Below are 20,113 nucleotides of genomic sequence, written 5' to 3'. Positions count from 1 at the left end.
TGATACAGAGCAAGTTGTCTTTGTCTATGGTGCATGTAGCATGTAGCATCAATAAGGAGGGGCAAAGGGGTAGTCATCATGAATCTCTTGAAGTGCCAGGTGAGGGGTATATATTCAGAATTTTGATATGCCAAAGAATATTTTTACCCGCCCTAAATTTATATATATATTTTTTTTTTATATTATTTTTACATGATATGTGGATAAATTCGTACGTTCATGTTTATGTCATGGACTCATGGGATTCCCCCCCATTGAACATTATGACATGACTAGGCATATGAAAAAGATATAAAACAGGGGGAAAATATCATATACATATATAAAAAAAAAGGGGGAGATACTATATTCTCTCTGTATTTTTTGTCTTTTATATTTTTAGTCTTTACTCTTTTTATTAATATTTTTTTTGACCTTCTTTTCTTTAAAATTCCTCTCTCACCATTGTGCTCATGTCATCGAGACGTATAACACAACTGGATTTTGTAGATCTAAGGACACCGCGTGTCCTTATGGAATGCAAAACAATAAAAAAAAAATAATAATTTAATATTTGATTATAATTATAATACACTCAAATATAAATCCCGTTTTTTTTTATTTTAAAAAATTTATATCAATTGGAAAAAGATTTAGTATATAAATTAAATAATTTGTATATTTCAATATGTTGAAAAGGCGTTTGATTACAGACAGAAGAAGCATCACATACGTAAATTAAAAAATAAAAAAAATAAATAAAATATACTGTATAGGATAATGTTGAATGGGAAAATTAAAAGGGGGGTTGTGAATTGTGAATGTGTTGAGACAGCATTGCAGAAACGATCGACTCAAGTGGTACGAGTGTTGGATAATTAATTCGGTTCTCAATGTTGTTGTTGAAAAGAAGTTTATATATAGATAAAAACTAAATAAAATAAAATCAAACAAAAAAAAAAACTACATAAATGTACTGCTGATTTAAAATTAATCCAATGGTATAAAAACGATGACCTATAAAGCAAAAAATAATAGTAAAAAAAATAAATAGGGTTAAAGGTATTATAAACGTGGTGGCAAATAAAAAAAAAAAAGAAATTAAATGAAAATAAAATTAAAAAAAAAAAAAGAGATTTAGTATAACGTTTGAAACATCGACCACAACGACGTTTTCGATTTTGATCGTATCAGTCCAGTGAAGAGGAGGCACACGGTTGATTTCAAATCGGAAAGTTAATTAGACGCGTTTCAATGTCCACTGTGTGTCGCATGTCCAAGTGAGCAACATTTAAAAATAATAAAATAAATAAATGATGACGATGAACAAGAAACACAGATAGATATATACTATTTCCTTTTTTTTATTTTTTAAAATTTAATTTCTTTCATGTTTGTTTTTCTCATGTATCAAAGAGGATTTTATATAATTCCTCTCTTCTCATCTTTCTCTCTTATCCTCTCATTTAATTTGTATTTTTTTTTACTTTTTTTTTTGTCATCTTGAAAATCATGAGTCTCGTTTTATGTTCGCGACATTTATGCCACTTTCATTATGCTAACTAATTAAATACCAATCGATCCTTATGACCCCTTATTTAATTTATTTTTATTTATTTTTAATTTAAAACTTTTTTATTTTATTTTTGCTTTCATTATGTGTTTGCTCGTTTCGGTTTGATGACAATGATGAACTTGGGGTGAATGAGTTAGGATCTTAAATGCTGCACCATGCTACAAAATTATGGCGAGACAGAGAATAAATGAAAAATTAAAATAAAAAAAATTAAAACAACCATAATGATGATAATATTAAAAAAGGGTTTGTGACATTGGCGCCGACATATCCGGATGGGAGATATGCTCAACAGAGATACAAAATTACTCGTGACAATTTTTAATGTTTTGCTCATTATCATTTTTTCAAAATAACTTGATTTATTATATATTTAGTTGTTTAATTTTATCAACTAAATATAATATATTTATTATTTATTTTCAAGTATAAACTATTTGGTGGTTTGTTTAAAAAATATTATTTTTTCATTTAACAACCTTGAATACTGATTATGAAAGTTTTAAAAAATATATATGTAAAAAAAAAAGGAGAAAATATCTCTCTCGACAGGGAACATGCAGAAGACAGCGATGATTGTTAAAAAAGATAAGAAATCTTGGATCTTTATCGATTGGCTTGTATATTAGAGATTGCAAAGAAACTTGGTAGTTGGAAAGCTGCGGGACTTGTCTTTCTATCTCAATACTTTTTTTATTTCTCATTTTTTCCACTCAATTTTATTTTATCATTATTATTTGAAATGATGGGAATTGATATGAAGAAAAGAAATATATATTGATTGAATTTTTAAAATTACCTCTGCCACCAGAACTCTTCATTCTGAAACAAAAAAAAATACCACAAAATTTCATTAGTTATAAATTTAAAATGAAAAAACTACTCAATTAATTAATTATTTTATTATGAAAATTAATTGAAAATTTATATGCCAGTTATTTTGTTTTAATTAACACGAGATTATTGCTTAATTTAATTTACAAAATATGAATTAATTAGGTACCTTCGACAGTGAAGTAAAGTAACCATAACAACAGCTCCAATTGCTGCTGATATAAGTGAAACAATGACTAAAGTAAGTAACCATCCAAATTCTCCAGATGCTTCTGCAACAAAAATACAAATTTATAATTAGATAAAAAAAATTATTTAATTTATTTAATAATAGGAGGATAATAAAAATAATAAATAAACAAATTAAATGAGTAAATTAGTGACAGGTGGTATAACAAAACCACAATACATATATATAATTTTTAAATTGCGCGACAATCAACTAAAGTATCATTTAAACAAGTCATTATCTACCACAAGTAAAAATATGTTGTAAATACAGTGAGATAATTGGACACAACTGCAGTATACTCATTTTTTTTTTTTAGCTTTATATTTATTTATAAAAAAAATATAAAAACTGCAGTCTTATTTCCAAGTGTAGCTTTAACACACTTGATAGTTTCGTGGCTTTTTTTTTTATTTTTATTTCGCGATGAAACACTCAGTGAGAAAAAAAAAGAAAATCTTTTTTATTTATTTTTATATTCTTCTTTAAATAGGAAAAAATAATTTCTTTCTAGTTGAGGTGAATCTTGCGAGTAAACTCACCTGGGAATATAGTGTTGCACGCGTTGGTATAATTACTTTGTGAAGTATGTACCAAGGAAGTTTCTTCAAATGTTGTATGTGCTCAGAAAACTCAACGAGGAAGTGATGTTACTATGCTTTTTTATTTTATTTTTCTTTGGTATTTGATTTTTTTTTTATGGGATTACTTTCACGCTACGAGATATAATTATTTTTAGAGCTATTTTAGATTATTTTAATCATCAGTAGCACGACACTTGTATTTGATAAATAAATTTATATTTAAGTGTATAAAAATTTATGTGTTAAATAAATTAACAATATTTCTATATTTTCGAAATTTTATTTCAATCTGAAGTTAAAAAAAAAAAACGAATATTTTAATTTTAATTAATTTAATTTACTTGAATAAAATACATAAAAAAATAAATCACAAATTTTTTTCGTTGCAGGTGTTTTATATATACCGAAATAAATAAATTTCAGTTGCTTCGAATAAAATGTTGATGGGAAAAAATAAAAAAAAAAATATCAAATAAATCTATACAGCTTTGAAGATAAAAATAAATAAATAAAAATTCCACAATTTTAGCAATTTTGCAGGTAGAAAAATCTTTGTGGTGTGAATAAAAATAAAAAAAAAAAAGAGAAAATATATAAAATTTCTTTTTTTTTGTAACTATCAAAATACTTGGTTACAGTTGTTGGAAAAAAAGAACAAAAAAAACCATACACTCATCCCCTAAACCCTTGAAAAAAAGATTTAACTGCTCGTAAAAAATTGAGTCAAAAAAGTAATCATATAAAATATCCAAAAGAAATTTTTCCACTAGTAATAAAAGCTTACATCCAGAAAATTCATTCACGAAAAAATTCCAGCTAATATTACGTTAATTTTGTTTATGAAATTTATAATAAATAAATCATTATTAATACATGATTTCTCAATCATTTAATAATTTTTTTTATACATTCATTATGATGGTTATTTGTTATCGAGTATTGAAATTTTTAAATGACCGACACAAACTAATACACGACATAAAAACACAAGTATTTTCTTGACTTCTGGTGGGATTTAGTCACCAGCAGCGACGAGTCAATCGTTGTCTGGCACGCGATATAATATAGAAAACCGGATTTTATAGAAAATATATAACCTGTCGTGTTTTACGAAGTAAAAGGGGTCCAATGGAGCATAACACCGCCAGATCGTATATATAAATTCGCTGTTTGTCACTCGTTGAAAATATATATAATAAATATATATTTATTCATGTTGATCTTGTTGCAAAATTGAGCCATAAGGTATCATAAAATAAACGAGACAAGCTTTTCGAATGATGGATTACAACTTTCTATTTTACAAAATTGATTACTCAATTGAAAATATAAATAGTTTTGTATTATATATATTTTTAATTAAAAATATAAATGACATATAATAAATAATTGTTAATTTTTTTCCATGTTAAATACACGGCCAATATGTATAATAAATAGAAATTAAAAAAAAAAAAACATGTAAAATTATTAAAACAGTAATAAATGAGATAAGAAAATGAGAAAATAATAAAATGCTAAAATAAAGTTGTTGATGATAGTTAAAATAAGATGATGATCGAGTTATCCGTCATTTGATCTTGTCGAAGGTGTGGCAAAGAATTGACGACTTGACGGCTTCACCACAGTTTCTTTTCTTCCATTTAATATAATAATATTTGAATTAGAAAAAAAAAAGATAAAAAATAAAATTCTTACAGTTATAACCGTTTAAAATGTTCACGTCCAGTGAAACGTTTATTAGGTATCTCAAAAACTCACTCATCCATGTGATATATCGAATTAGTTGAACCGGTATCTCTTTGGTTTTTCGGCTTCCGTGATGACTTGATATATATGTTAAATATTCTTTGATAATTATCTTAATTTTTTTTCACACTTGAGAATAATAAAATTATCAAAAATAATAGCTCACAAAAATTTTTAAAATAAAATTCCTATCAAAACAAATTATTGATTTATTTAATAAATTTTTCATTGATTATAATTACTAAATTCAATTACAAATATAATCAATATATATTTTTGTCTCTCCATCATTTAGCTGCGATGAAAATTTATTTAAATTATTTTATTTTTCATCATGTTGTTTCGCGCAATTCAACGAGTTGTTTCACGGCTAATTGCGATCGAGAAAAAAAAGAGAAAGAGGTAGAAAAAAAATAAAAAGAGGATGAGGTAGAAATCAAGAGGAACCACCCACGTATATATACGATCACTGATATGTACTGGCAATCGCCATTGCTAATTATCCTGGACCACGATTTGACTCTGTGTTCATACCACCCACTGAATATAATTTTTTATATAATATTTAAAAAAAAAAAAAAACAATAAATAAATGAATAAATTAGCTCAACAAGTAAATAATTTATACAGCTCATTGACAATAAATTAAAAATAAATAAATTAAACTAATTTGGAGTAAATTTAAATTGAACATGAATACGCAAGATGACAAGTTAAATTTAATTTTAAAAAATATATCCGTGTGTATTTTATATTGCTCGTTGACTTGGTTATGAATATAAATAATAAATATATTAAACATGATGCAATTTTTATGTTCCGACGGTTAACAAATACTAAGTTGTAAAAATAAAACTGCTTGTTGTTGAGTGATAAGACCTACATAATACCCACCGACACTGAATGAAAAAAAAAATTATAAATGATATATAAAAAATATAAAATGAAAAAGTACTTATCGATCATATATCCCGCAGCGTTTTGGGATATATAAAAAAGTTTTGAAAGAGACAAGCTAAAGTGTAAAGTTAAAATTTAGTTTGTAGAGTTGTTTAAATCGCTTGGGGGGGCTTTCTCACAGAATCACTCTTTGGTGTGAAAAATAAAATAAATAAAATTCATTTTTTTATTTTTTTTATATAGTTATTAAAAGAAACATGGGAATACAGTAAGTAATAAACTGTCAAAAAACTTTATCAAGTATAATTATGACAATGAAGAATAAAAAATTAAATTTAAAAATAAAAAAATTATTCAATTAACATCAATGTCAATTATATTTATGAAATTTAAATTATATTTTAATAAATTACTGTGACAATAAATTAATTAAATATTGTTTGTGTATATAAATATTTTTTTTTTAATTTTAGAAAAGATAAATTATGTACATTTATAAATGAATAATTCAGTTGAGTTAATTTACACAAATATTGAAAAATTTAATCAACGAATTTCTGTTTTTGTGGTGAATATCAAACGAACAAATTGAAATTTGTAAATTTTAATTAATGATAAATTTTATTGTTGTTATGTAATGTGATATTATTTGTCTTTTAATATATTCATGAAAAAAAAAAGTTAATTGGCTATTGATAACAAACAAAATATGCTATTGTTTTATAAATTATTTTAAATGATTTATTACTTTTTGGCTTTTATATTTTTATTTGAAAAAAATGTACATTTGTATTTTTATTTAATTTGGTTTTATTTTGTATCAATTTTATAAGTATCGTGTGAGAATGAAGAATAAAAATAAATATAAAAATAATAAATAAATAGAAAACAAGATACGATGGGATATAAACTCGACCGTTAAAGGCTTCTGTAATACAAATCCAAGATAGGGTATCTTTTCTGGTCTCTAACAATCTCAACGTAAACACAAATTCCAATCTAATAATTTTCCAACGAACCAGTATATATTTTGAAACAAAAATAAAATATCTGCAGGTAAGATAAAATACAAGAAAATTCAATTGAACAAAATAACTTAAATATTAGCAATTACTTTTTGATAATAAAATTTATAAAAAAAATATATTTTTGATTATTTTATCGTCCAGTAGCATCTCTCAACATATATACAATTGTATATCCAAAGATTGAAAATATAAAAAAAAATAAAATCCACACGAAAAGTGTTAACGCACGTGTTTGCCTCTGTATATAAATATAATTTTTTTTTTGTTTATTATTTCAACTGTGTTCTCATTGGCATTGGTTATCTCAAACCTTCTGAATTTTTTTTTTGCAACACCAGTATAATATATATAAGAGCAACAGAGCTACAGATATATACAATAAAATTAAAAAATTAAAAAAAAAAATCAGCAAAAGGATCCACAAGTCCACCGATAAATCCCGAGAGACCCAAGATTCGTTTTGAGATTACTTTTGCGGAGGTAACAGATACACGTGTGCAAAGTTAAACTAAAATTTTTGGTAGAGTATATTAAACAATAAAAAAAAAAAATGTATTGGTTTTTTTTTTTTCACCAAAGGTGTTATTATTATTTGAAAAAAAAAATTAGACGAACAAATGTTGTAAAACGAAGAAATTCAAGACGAAAAAATAAATGTTTAAAAGAGGTAAAAAAAAAAAGGTTCAAAACATACCGCAGAAATAATGAAAAAATGTGTTAAAGTATTAAGATAAATAAGGTTAAAAAATGATTGAAAAAAAAAAAAAGGAAAATCAGTTGTAAGGTGAGAAATAAAAAAGGGAAAAAAAAATTATATATGAGGAAGAAGCCAATAAAGAAAAGAAATAATAACGAGGAAGATAAAAGGTGAAAGAGAGCTCGTTACATCGTTCCAGGTATGCTTGATTTTATATTTTTTATATTTCATCCCTCATCCCTCCCACAAAACCATCGTCATTGTGTTGAATTTTTTTTTTATATTCACCTTGCCTCGAGTGGTTTTCTGTAACGATATACAAGAATCGGCAGGTACTTGATAAAGATCAACGAAAAAAAAAAAAAAGTAAAATAATAAAAAATTCAACAACAAGCGACAATACTCACGACATTCTAACTTTAAGAAAAAATTTTCATCCAACTATTTTGCTATAAAATAAAAAATATATTGTTTAAAATTTTTAGTAAATATATTTTTTAATTTTTTTATTTCGGAGCAGCTGATATATCCTAAAGCTAATCTATACATCTAAATAAAATTAATTTTTTTTATTTTTTCATAAATATATATAATTTAAAAATTTTTGAAAATTATACTTGTCCATAGGACATGTTAAAATTAAGACATCAAAGCCTATGATTGTCAGACAGATGCGGGTGCCATGAAGCGAATAAAAAAAAAAGGAAAAAATTAGTTAAAAAACAGAACATAGAAAATACAGGATAGAAACATCAAAGAAAACAGGTAAAAATATATAAATATATTTTAAAAAATCTTGAAATATTATAAATATATAAAAATAATTTAAAAAAAAAAAAAAAAAGAGGTGTGGAGGAAGTTCATCAAGTAAGAGTCGAATGGGCGTGAGGTACATAAAAAAAAAAGGGCCGACTAAAGGTGGGGCTGTGAAGAAACGGAAACAACGGGTGCGAACATGTATATATAAATTTTATATGATCCGCCATATTTGCGTGTACACGCACACGCCCATTGGTTGAAAGGTAAAATCAGCCGGATGTGGTATCATAGCATACACTATAATATAATTCACCCCCTTCTTGTATAAAAATTTTTATTTACCTCTTTTTTCACCTCTCAACAACCCTCTCACTTTATTTTACTACCTATACCTAATTTTCTTAAGTCTACATTACAAACACGCGCCTACCGTTATTATTATTTATGAACTGATATGCCTTTTTATTTCCTATTTTTATTTATTTTATTTTCATTTTTCCCTTTTTTTTTTTTCTCATTTTTATCGGATAAATTTGATTTTTAATCTTGATACATTTGTAACGGATACATACGACTTCCCACATGTGACAATGAATTGTCAGATAACGACTTAATAAAAGAAAAATATATAAAAACTTTTTGAAATATTAAAATTAAATTATAAATAATTTATTTGAGTTTTTTATATTTTTTTTTTCCTTGTGACAGTTTGAATGGGAATTATTTTGAATTTTGAATATTTCAATTTTCAAGAGATAGTTTTGAATTGTTTTTTAAATACTTTTATTTTTGAATTTTTTTTTTTTATTTGTTTATTTATACTTATGGGTTAAAATGTCGAGTGACATGTTCAATATCTTAAAAACCTACTCTTGTCAAATTATGTCGACAACTTGTCTGTGTGCACTTCCGTTTACTCCAAAAAAATATTTTAAAAAAACAACAAAACCGCAGTGAAATAATATAAAAGCTTGATTTGAGCCGACAAATATCAAAAGCATTTCCGTTATTTTAATAATAATTCAATGGTTTTAAAAGTGCTTTTTATATACAGTGTTTATTGATCAAACAAATAGAGAGAAGATGGAAAGGAAAAAAAAAAAAAAAAAAAATGAAAATTGAGAAATATATAAACACTGGTTGAAGTGTCTGTCCAAGGGATCAAAACCAAGTCTTGGGAAAAAATACACTCTGTCATGGTTAGTCTTGGAGTACAAAAAAATAAACGTAAAATAACAAAAGACGAAAAAAAAATGAAAGCGAGAAAATAAGTGTAATTGTATACAAGTGCTTGTTTTTTAAAAAAAAAATTGAATGGAAAAAAATATTAACGATAATTAGACGTGAAATTTGCAAACATAGAATTTACATTTTCTCTCCATTATTATATTCTAAACGACTTGTAATGTACCGTAAATATATTGTGACATTTTTTTTTTCTTTTCTTCACCTTTTTATGACATCTTTTTGACCTTCAAAATTCTTAAATATTTTTTTTTATGACCCTGTTTTTTTTTGACCTTGTTTTGTTGACCTGCTTTTGTATTTTTAGGGATCTTTTATTTTCCAATTTTGTTTAGAACAGGTATAAAATTTTGGAGTAAAAAAAAAAAAAATATAATTTAAACTTTAAATAGTAATATAAATAAATAAATAAATAAACTTACCCAATGTACCATCAAGTGAAAATGATGAATGCCTGTCATTTCGCAATGCCCAGGTACACAAATCACAGGTAGTTAAGCCATCAGTTGCAATTGCTTCTTCTGGTAAATATGGTGGTCTTGGTGGAGGTGGTACAAAATTTCCAATCACAGCCCATAATGAATCAACATCATTACTTGTATAATAAAGTAATTCTTCTTCAGCAACACCAGAAAACCAATCCATGTCATTTGCACTTGAGCTTGGATTTGATGCTGAACTACCAGAAATCTAAACAAATTTAAAAAACATATACACAACAATTAAAATCAATTCCATTAAATAAATATAATCTAAATTAAATAAATTTAATTCAATTAATTCAATTTAAAAATAAATTAAAATATTTATATGTACTCCAAATAAATTGATTCAAAAAAATCAATCAAACAATATTTTTAATAATAAAATCATTCTAAAAAAAAAATGTGATGACAGTTTTGATAATAAAAATAATTTAACAATGTAAACATCATACCAAAAAGTCAAACATAATTTTTTTTTTATTCTTTATACATATATGTATGTATATGAATTTTTTTTTAAAATAAATATTTGATATATACAATTTTTTTTTAAGGGGACTTGCAGCGGGTCCTGAACAAATAGTCATCTAATGGAGGGTCGAGATACCAGGGGCAGGAAAAGGGAGGTGGTATATTTTATTTATTATTATATATATTTTTTTTTCAGACATGTGTATATTAATGTATTATAATGTGTATATCTGTAGCACTATATATTTTGGGAAATGGTTTGGACAAACATCGGATATATATGTCTGTTTCTTTTTGGATGAACACATACTGCATAAAAAAAGCTGTGCACAACTGGATACTGTCAACCAAATGCTCACTGAAATTTTCAAAGGAAATAAAAAATACACAAAGATACTTGTGTATATATCAAGAATATAAATATTAAGTTATTTTTCACTTAGACACTTGAAATATTAAAATGCGTAAAAAAAAAACAAATTATTTAAATACAAAATTTTTTGCTCTAACTTGATAAATAAATATTTTATAAATAAATTTTTTTAAAAAATATTATCTGTTAATTTGTTACTAACAAAGCATCATTTTAAAATATTTTTTCTATTTTTTTTATTACAAGTAAATATAATTCTCTATTAGTTGAAAAAAAAAATGATAATAAATTTGATATTTGTATAACGTTTTCTTTGTTAGATGAGGATCAAGTGGGTTCAAAAATAGATAAAAAAAAAAAAGAACTGTTAAGTAAATGAAAATAAATTTTATCGTCATGACAAAGGTTTATTACCACGCGTATCTTATTTTCGTTTTTTTTTTTTTATATTGGAATATAAGAGTTGTATAGGCTTGAAGGCACATCTTAGGTAAACAGAGTGAGCCAGTAAAAAATTAATATTTTATTTATTTTAAAAATGTCTATTCACTTGTGAATGATAATAAAATTCTCATGACTTTAAAAAGTTAATCTTTATATATAAATTTATTATTATATTGCCTCGGGTATATTTTTACACAATCATAAAAAATAAAATGTTAATTTGATACAGAAATTCAAGTGAGTGATGATAATACGTGGGTGGAGTTCAAATCAAGTGCATTAATATATTCCTAATCGAATTGAAAATAAAAAACACAATATAAAAATATATATATATAAATTATATTCATTTTTTTTTAATGATGATTATCTTGTAAATCAAAATTTGATTGAACAATAATAGCAACTACAAAATATATTTCATGATGCATTGAATTAAAATAGTAAATGTTTGTATTCAGTTAATCATGCACATGTGTGTTTGAATGACTGGTGACTATTAATTTTCAACAATAAAAAATGATTCATTGATCCTTTTGTTGTAATGCAGCATTAAAAAATGAACATGATTTAAAAAAGAGTTATGTTTTATTTATTGTTAGTGCATTTGTAAATGTATAATTTACATTTGAAAAAAATGAAATTATAATGATGTGAATTGGTAATTATAATTACCATGATATAAGCGTAATTAAAAAGTCTTTAACTAATTATATTGTTAAATTATTTGATTAATATTGTCGCATGACTTGCTGTATTTTATTTTTACCTTTTTTATTTATTAAAAATCATTTTTATTGTGTTTTAAATTATCTTCTGGGACAAACGAGGGATATGGGTATTACATGTCTCGTTGAGAATTTTTTTTTTTCATTTTTTTTATACTTGTTAAGGGGGAATTGTAATAAAGCATTATTACTGAGACATCATGGGGGCTCATATTACTTGCACCATGTCTCAATCAATTTCATGTCACGAATTTTATATTATTTTTATTATTTCTTTAAATTTATCTGCAATTTATTAACTATTTTTTTTTTTCATTGGAAAATCAATGTATGTTTGTGGAGAATTTTTAAATTGAAAATTTATTGTCAAGTTTGGTAAAAAAATATAGGGATGTTTTTTAAGACGTGGGTGGTAAGTTTTATTTTACCTGTCACAAATTTTTGAAAGCGTTAAAAAATGTATGGCCACATGTGAAGTAAAAAACATTATTCAAAGAACAAATTTATAAAAAGAAAAAAATTTTTTTGTTTAGCCCTTTGGTCATGCAAGTAAAATAGTGATTAGAGAAAGTTTTTTAAGTTGCATGTTTTTTAACTTGTTTTCTTTTTTTATGTGTCATTTTATTTTTTTTTATTTTTATTCAATGTCAAACTACCCTTGTTTCTTAAAAGGTATGTATTGGGTAGAAAAAAATCCGTAAAAAATAAACGACACTTCATGGGGGACGCAATTTTTAAGAGACACAATTTTCCCTTTACAAATTTGTCACGGAAATAAGAGAAAGTAATGTTTTGTGATTTTTTTATGCTTTTTTTTTTCTTTTGATATTTTATTTTTTTCTTTACCTCAATGTCAATTACGTATTTAACTTTTTTTTTTTTTTGCTCTTAGTTTCGTGTTCAATAACCACAACACTATCGACAAGTTTAAAAAATAAATGGTAAAAAAAAACCGAGTCTAATATTTAGCAGGAAAAAAAAGCATAAAAAAATCAGGTATGGTGACTAAAGAAAGCAATTTTCCTTTTTTTTAACCATTAGTTACGGGTTGAGGTGAAGAAAGTACTCCAGGTATGTTAAACAAATTTCTAGAAAAAAAAATAATAGAAAACTAAATAGTAAATTATATTTACCATCAACATTTTTATTTGTTCAACAGATTTGTGTTTTTCTTAAAAAAACATTTGCAAAGGTATTCTTTTTGAATGTTTTTTAATTTAAAGCATCGTCTGTCATTTGGTTGTCTCAATAAATTGAACTAGTGTTTTTTAAGTTAAAAAAAAAAAGCAGCTGTCAGTCGGTTAACAGGAGGTTGGAGGTTGGAAATAATAATTGTTAAAAAAATAAAAAATTAATGGCTTTGAAAAATTGACAGATCAGTCCAAGAGGCTAATGTAAATAAATATCATCAAAATTTAAGGTACAAAAAATACCATAATTATTTTATTCAAAAATTTTGATTTGCAACTTATTATAAATACTCATCGTTATATAGAAATATTTATAATTATATCGAGTGTTGGCATTTACGATTCTATCATTCACATTTCAGACACATTTTTTTTTTTTTTCCTCAACAAATAATAAAATATAAATCTTCAAAGCCAATAGACTGACGTTTATGATTTTAAAACGAGTGATTTTATTCACTGAAAAACTAACACGAAAAATAATAAAAAAAATAAATTTACATATAATAAAAATATACAAAATGTATATATAAAAGAAAAATGTTTTTTCGCATTCAATTTGATAAAATTTTTCATCAAATTTAACGTATATATTGTTTGAATATTTGACGAATGAATATTTTTTTTTTCACTTGAATAATTTCAATACATCGTTACTCTATTTATACAATTATTTTTTATGTATTATTATATTTTTTTTCTCACTTTTTTTTTTGACGTGCAATTTTTGTTTGAGGTATCGTTAAAAAGATGGGTTTGGACGGTCCCCGAGGCCGTATATAATGGATAATTGACAGCCGTAGTGGCCGCCGTTTTCGTTTGCATGGACATTGAAATTTTGTGTAGACGAAAAATCATCCCACTCTCATTTTTAAATGTACGTTTCACTGCAATGTACAACTGACGTGAATGCAATACTAAAATACATATTTTAATATTTAAAAAAACATACAAATAAATAATAAAAATAATAAATCATCATATACAAATATTTTAAAATTGAATAATAACATAATTTTGTATAGATATTTTATTTATTTATTTCATAAATAATTTGAATAATAAAATTTTTATATTTTTTAATATTCAATGATTTTTTTTTTTTTTTTATATAAAACGAATTTTTAATTGAAATTTAAATATTTTTTTCATTCTAAATGTATGAATTTTTAAAAAAAGCTTTCAATTTAATGAATAAAAATTTTTTTCCTCCTCGTTAATGGTTTTATTATATATAATTGTAAGTTGAATGAAAAAAATTTAATTTTTATTATTTTAAGGGGTTTATTAAAAATGAAATTTCATGCGTATATTATATTTTTAATGTAAGGTCAAATTTTTATTATAAATTGTTTGAGTATGTTGTAAAATTCAAGAGGATATAGGAGGTGTTTTTAGCAAGTTAAAAAAAATTTTCTCTACCAGGATGTTAATTGTGGAGTACAAAAAAAAACACTCCTATATCCTTGAGGTTAAGTCAAATATAATTAAAGTGAATAAAGATATTGTAAAATGAGAATTTTTGGTCAGCATGTGTGTGTTAAGATCAGGATACAATAGATGAAACTTGACATGTATATTATTTTTTCCTATATGGCTTTATTTTTCCAATTTCCTATTTTTTTATTTTTCTTTACATTTCCAATTTTCGTTTTTCATTTTATGGGCGTGGATAGCAATCTATTCGTGTCTATTTTTTTAAAACTTTTTTTTTAGGTCGGTTTAACACTGTTTTTAACATGTTGAGAATTTATTTCCGGAAATACTGACAAAATACTTGTTAACAGCATGTTTAACAATTTAACATAATAAATTTATGTTAAATAAATATTTAATTATTAATAAAAACAACAAAAATTTCCCAGCAATATTATATTTACATTTTTTTTTTTTTCATTCAACAAATGTAAAATTTAAAAAATATTAAATTAAAAAAAACTCCTTGAATTTCATGGTTATATAGGTAGAAAAAAAAATGTTTAAATAAACCAAGAAAAAAAATATATTATAAAAATAATTTTTCTACATATATGTTATGTAAAAAAAAAAAAAAATAAGAGAGATATAAAGAGAGAATTACAGCCTGGAGGATTTTTACCAGCACCTGCGCGTGTTTTCGAACGTGCTGCTAGTTTAGCTAACGACTCTTTCGTTCGTTTCCCATCCTCATATAATTTATTTTATTTTTTTGCTTTAAATTTTTGTTCTACCTCATCTCAATCTCTAAGCCCATATACCTGAGTTTTTTAAATATTTTTTTTCATTGGCTTCATTCGTACCACATAGAGTCTCAAAATGAGAACATCTCTCGACTCTCTACCACTAATTTCGCTAGTATTATATTTATTTTTTTATTTCCCATCAAAATAAAAAATAAAGATAAACCAGCAGGTGTATATGTTTCCATTAATATATCTTGTTATTTTTTATTTTTTAAAACTGTCTAGTTTCGATAGATTTAAACACACACGAGCAATTATTAGAATATTAACCGAGAAAAAATAAAATGATATACAACAAAATATAGATGTAATAATAACAACAAATAATTGTTGAAATAAAATCATTGGTCTTTCTGCGGGGTCAAATACAGACGTCCAAAAGTGACTTGTCAAAAAAATGCTTTGAAATGCCCCGGGGGTGATGCTAGAACTATCGATCCTTGAACGTCAGTATCCCGCGGACTCGTCGCGTAACCCACATCATGGAGAAAAAAATAAAAAGGAGAAAAAAATTCATGACCTTTTTTTTTTTTTCATTTTTCATCGACTCATGCGGGCATCAAAGAGCCAACCATGTGTTCTCAGTTGATTTTAAAAATTTAATCGAATTTAACATACACCTTTTTTTTTACTTTTTTATTTTTCAACATATACGTTCTCTTTTTTTGTCTCGTCGATATTATAATGTCTCAATTTACGTTTATTTGTTTTTATTAATAACAACAAGAAGGCTAGCCTTGAAAAATAATAAATATTATAATAAACTTGTTAAATAAATTTGAAATGAAATTGTTATTAAAATTAAAAAGAAAAAAAAAATAAAAAAATTGAAATTGATGTTGAGTGCGTTTATCTTGAAACTTGAGTAGTCACTCAAATCATTTGACAATAAAAAAGTAAATAAAAAACCTGATTATTACTTGTTCAATATATTAAAAATATATTTATTATTATTTTTTTTTTTTTAATTTTTATATACCAACAAGATTGTCAACATTTTAATCTCTACCTCATTTCCCTAAAAGACATTCTCACTAACAAGCTTAAATATTTTCAAAACTAAAAAGCCAAAAAATATAAAACTCATCAATTTAAATGCATTTCTTTTTGGTTATTTTTTTTTTTTTAATTTGATAAGAAAAATATTCGAAACAAGTGTCAATTAATTCTATCATTTATCCAACAAAATATTTTAATATACAAAAATAAAATTCTCACATTTTAAATAAAATAAAATATATAAAAATCAAATATATCATTAAAAAATCAAACAAATAAGTAAAAATAAAAATTAAATAAATAAATAAATATAAAAAAAAAAAAAAAAGAGTACTCAATGTCTGTTAAAATGTGCACGTTGAATATCATCCGGTCGGTTTCCTTTCACGAAGCCAAAAGGGATCGAGGCCTGTGGTCGTCCAACTCCACCCCAAGCATAATGACTCAATCCGCGATCTACCTTTATCCCCACCCCTTCAAACAATCATCCAACATCTCAAGTTAACAATCCATCTCTTTTTCTCATCCTCAATACATGCAACAGCTGTCTTACTTTTTTTTTTTTTTTTTTTTTTCATCCATACTCTTATTTTTCACATGCACATTGCACACACATCATTTTTATTCTCTCTTTCCAATTTAATATACTCTTTATATTATCATTCTATCCTACTCAATCTTTTGCAATATATAAAAATAATAATAATAGAATTAAAATAAGAGAAAATCTTTTGCTTTATATATATAATAATTTTTTTTTTCGTCTTCTCTTTTGGTTTCAGCTCGCACGAACCTGAGATTATACACCCGTACCCGTTCTTTTACGCTGAAAAGCCGGCGACCCCGAGGAAAGACATCCTAAGGTAGGTGTACTTCACATGTATGTATATTTATTTATGTGTATATGTGGTTTTCTTACGTGTGGTATGACTCTTTACACGCTTCTTCGCGCGCCATATATACACTTTTTTTATTTTTTATTTATATTTATTTTCTCATCCATGACATTTGCAATAAAATATAAATTATATCGATAAGAAAATAAATATTTTTTCTTATTTATTTATTAAAGGAAAAATATAAAATTATTTTTTTTTTTTATATTTGCGCAAGTGTCGTATATATTTTTAGATAAACATCATGTACTTCTGTTTTTGGGAAATATAATTTTACTAAAAAAAAAATTTTTTTTTTTTCATTAATTTGAAAATAATTATTTTTTGGGTCGAATGTCGGTTTTTTTGGGCTAATTTTATATCAAGAGTTACTCCAAAATGAAAAAAAAAAAAAAATTAATTTACTCCAAATTATATATATATAATTTTTTTGAATTTAAATTGAAATAAAATTTTTTTTTTTGCTTTAAAATAAAAAAAATTACTTTTGATGAAAGCTGATTAATTTTAATTTTTTTTTTTCATGATGATATTGTTGAGTTGCGTTATACTTGAGATAAAAATGCGTTAAACATGCACTCAAAAGTATCCTGTTTTTTTTTTTTTAAATAAAAATTTAAAAAACTTTTTATATTATTTTTAACTCTCATGATGGTGTCCACTTATCCTTGTGAAGCTACTATATTATGCACAGTTGAGTTGCACGACTGGGTGTCTTTTCCTCTTCACTTACTATCCAACGGTGTTGTCACAATGGATGGACAGGTTGATCTCGGGGTCCATGGGCTCTAATGACCCCATAGAAATACGGACAATCGGACGTTTGAGGGACAACAAAAAGGGAATTTAATCGAGTACTCTCTGTGTTTATTTTTTTTTTTTTTTTCATATAAACATATATAAATTGTTTTTTATTATTTTTTCAATCTCTTTTTTCCGTCTTAAATATATATATTTACCCTTTTAAAAACTATTTTTTTGCATTGTGTTTATTCTTATTTAAACAGTTCAAGAGCATCGATTGTGTTGCAAGTATAAAAGGATTTTACAAATTTAATTTAAAAAGAAGACCATGAGATTTTCTTTTCGACTTAACCCTTTATGTGCATGAGAGAAAATATAATTTTAAATAATTTTTAATTTACAAAAGGCTTACAAGGTATTTTGTGTATAACCCGGAAAATAATTTATTAAATAAATACTCAAAGTAAATTTTTTTTTTGCTACTTATTTTCCTCTTACAAGTTTAAATATTATAATAAATAAAAAATCATTTTAACATCGTTATATATAGAAGAAAAAAAATCCACCAGTTATATAAATTACGTGAAAAATTTTCCCACCTACAAGTGTCAATATTAAATTCAATAAAAATAATAATAAAAAAAATGACAATAATACTATTACAGTGAATAAAAAAAATTTTGTGGTGAAAGAAGATTATTATTATGTGAAAAACACAATACACGAAAATGTGTTTGTCGGTATATATTCTCTCTCCATAAATGTTGAAAGAAATCGAGTCAAAGAAAAGGAAATATATGTATATACAGATATATTATCCACGTATATACACAATGAATGAATGAAACTTGTCGGTGTTACCGCAAACGGTCTGCCGACTTTCTGAATGAACTTGCTATATAGCGGCAAAAAATAAATAAATTATAATAAAAATAATAATAAAACATCAAATATATATACACGAATAAATTAAATATCAGTAAATAATTTTATTTATTTTTTCATTTTATTCATTCATGAATCAGGTGAATATTATAATTAAATTATCATCAACAAGTGAAATTATGAAAATTATTTAGAAAAATATATATTTTAAAAAATTTTATATTCTAAATTATATGCGCGCATTAAAACGACTATGTATTTAATTTTTTTATCTAAATTTTATATATTTTTTTGTTGAATTATACGAGGTAAAACGGAAACCTGTTATTTTATTCTCGACTGAGATTACACGCTGTCACGAATTTTTTATTTATAATATATTTTTTAACAGAATTAAATTTAGAATTAAAAAATGCGATGATATTTTTATGTAATTTCCATATTTAAAATATAAGGAAATTATTTTTCATCGTTTAATAAATTTTTATATCTGATTTTAATTTTTTTTTTTTCTGCTAATTGTAATGTAAATGTGTGGATATTTATTGTATGAATTTGCCGGTGGGTAAATGATGAAGTGTACATCAGCAAGACAAGCCGACATCTTATTCGCACGATTATACTTACATGCTATGAATATATAAGATCAGTATATGATATATAAAAATTTATATGTATGCTTGATTCTAAAGATCTACAAAATCTTGATGGGACATCTGATTTTAATATTATATAAAAAAGGAAACTTCAAGTCAGCCGGAAGTTTTAATGTCTGACAAAAATATATACAAGCTATATCTTCAAATCTTGTAAATTAAAAAAAATACTTTTGCACACTTGTTTTAAAAATTTTCTGTATACCCAACTGCTCCAAAAAAAAAAAAAAATAAAACACAACGACTGCACTCCAAAAAGAAAAAATAATAACGAAAATGTCTTTTGAATTTTATGAACTTTATGATGATACTTAAAAAATTCACATTTCCTTTCTTTTCAATATTTTTTACGATCCAACTGTCTACAGAAAAAGCTTTTGTTTAACTGTACACTTAAAAATTGTACATTAGAAAAAAAAAAAAGTGTAGCAAAGGGGAAC

At 24.6% G+C, this 20,113-nt stretch overlaps 1 protein-coding gene and 1 long non-coding RNA gene across 4 annotated transcripts in view; one reads left to right on the top strand and one right to left on the bottom strand.

The window, feature by feature from the left end:
* Window positions 1-20,113, bottom strand: part of LOC122856728 (transcription factor mef2A) — a 39,440-nt gene that overhangs the window by 2,904 nt on the left and 16,423 nt on the right. For 2 of the 3 annotated variants that reach the window (XM_044158513.1, XM_044158515.1), the window contains exons 2-4: window positions 10,003-10,270; window positions 2,559-2,661; window positions 2,355-2,377 (exon numbers count right to left, since the gene is read on the bottom strand). In XM_044158513.1, coding sequence (XP_044014448.1) covers window positions 2,355-2,377; window positions 2,559-2,661; window positions 10,003-10,270 — 394 coding nt within the window. The remainder of the gene's footprint in view (window positions 1-2,354; window positions 2,378-2,558; window positions 2,662-10,002; window positions 10,271-20,113) is intronic. The other variant, XM_044158514.1, reaches the window with a different exon arrangement.
* LOC122856729 overlaps window positions 13,379-20,113 on the top strand; it is a 34,770-nt gene continuing 28,035 nt past the window's right edge. The window contains exons 1-2 of the long non-coding RNA XR_006374155.1: window positions 13,379-13,501; window positions 17,275-17,355. This is a non-coding gene — a long non-coding RNA (uncharacterized LOC122856729). The remainder of the gene's footprint in view (window positions 13,502-17,274; window positions 17,356-20,113) is intronic.

The sequence above is a fragment of the Aphidius gifuensis genome, linkage group LG5 (assembly GCF_014905175.1).
Source record: "Aphidius gifuensis isolate YNYX2018 linkage group LG5, ASM1490517v1, whole genome shotgun sequence".
NCBI lineage: Eukaryota > Metazoa > Arthropoda > Insecta > Hymenoptera > Braconidae > Aphidius > Aphidius gifuensis.
Note: the sequence above shows the minus strand (reverse complement) of the source record. Positions and strands in the feature narration are given on the sequence as shown.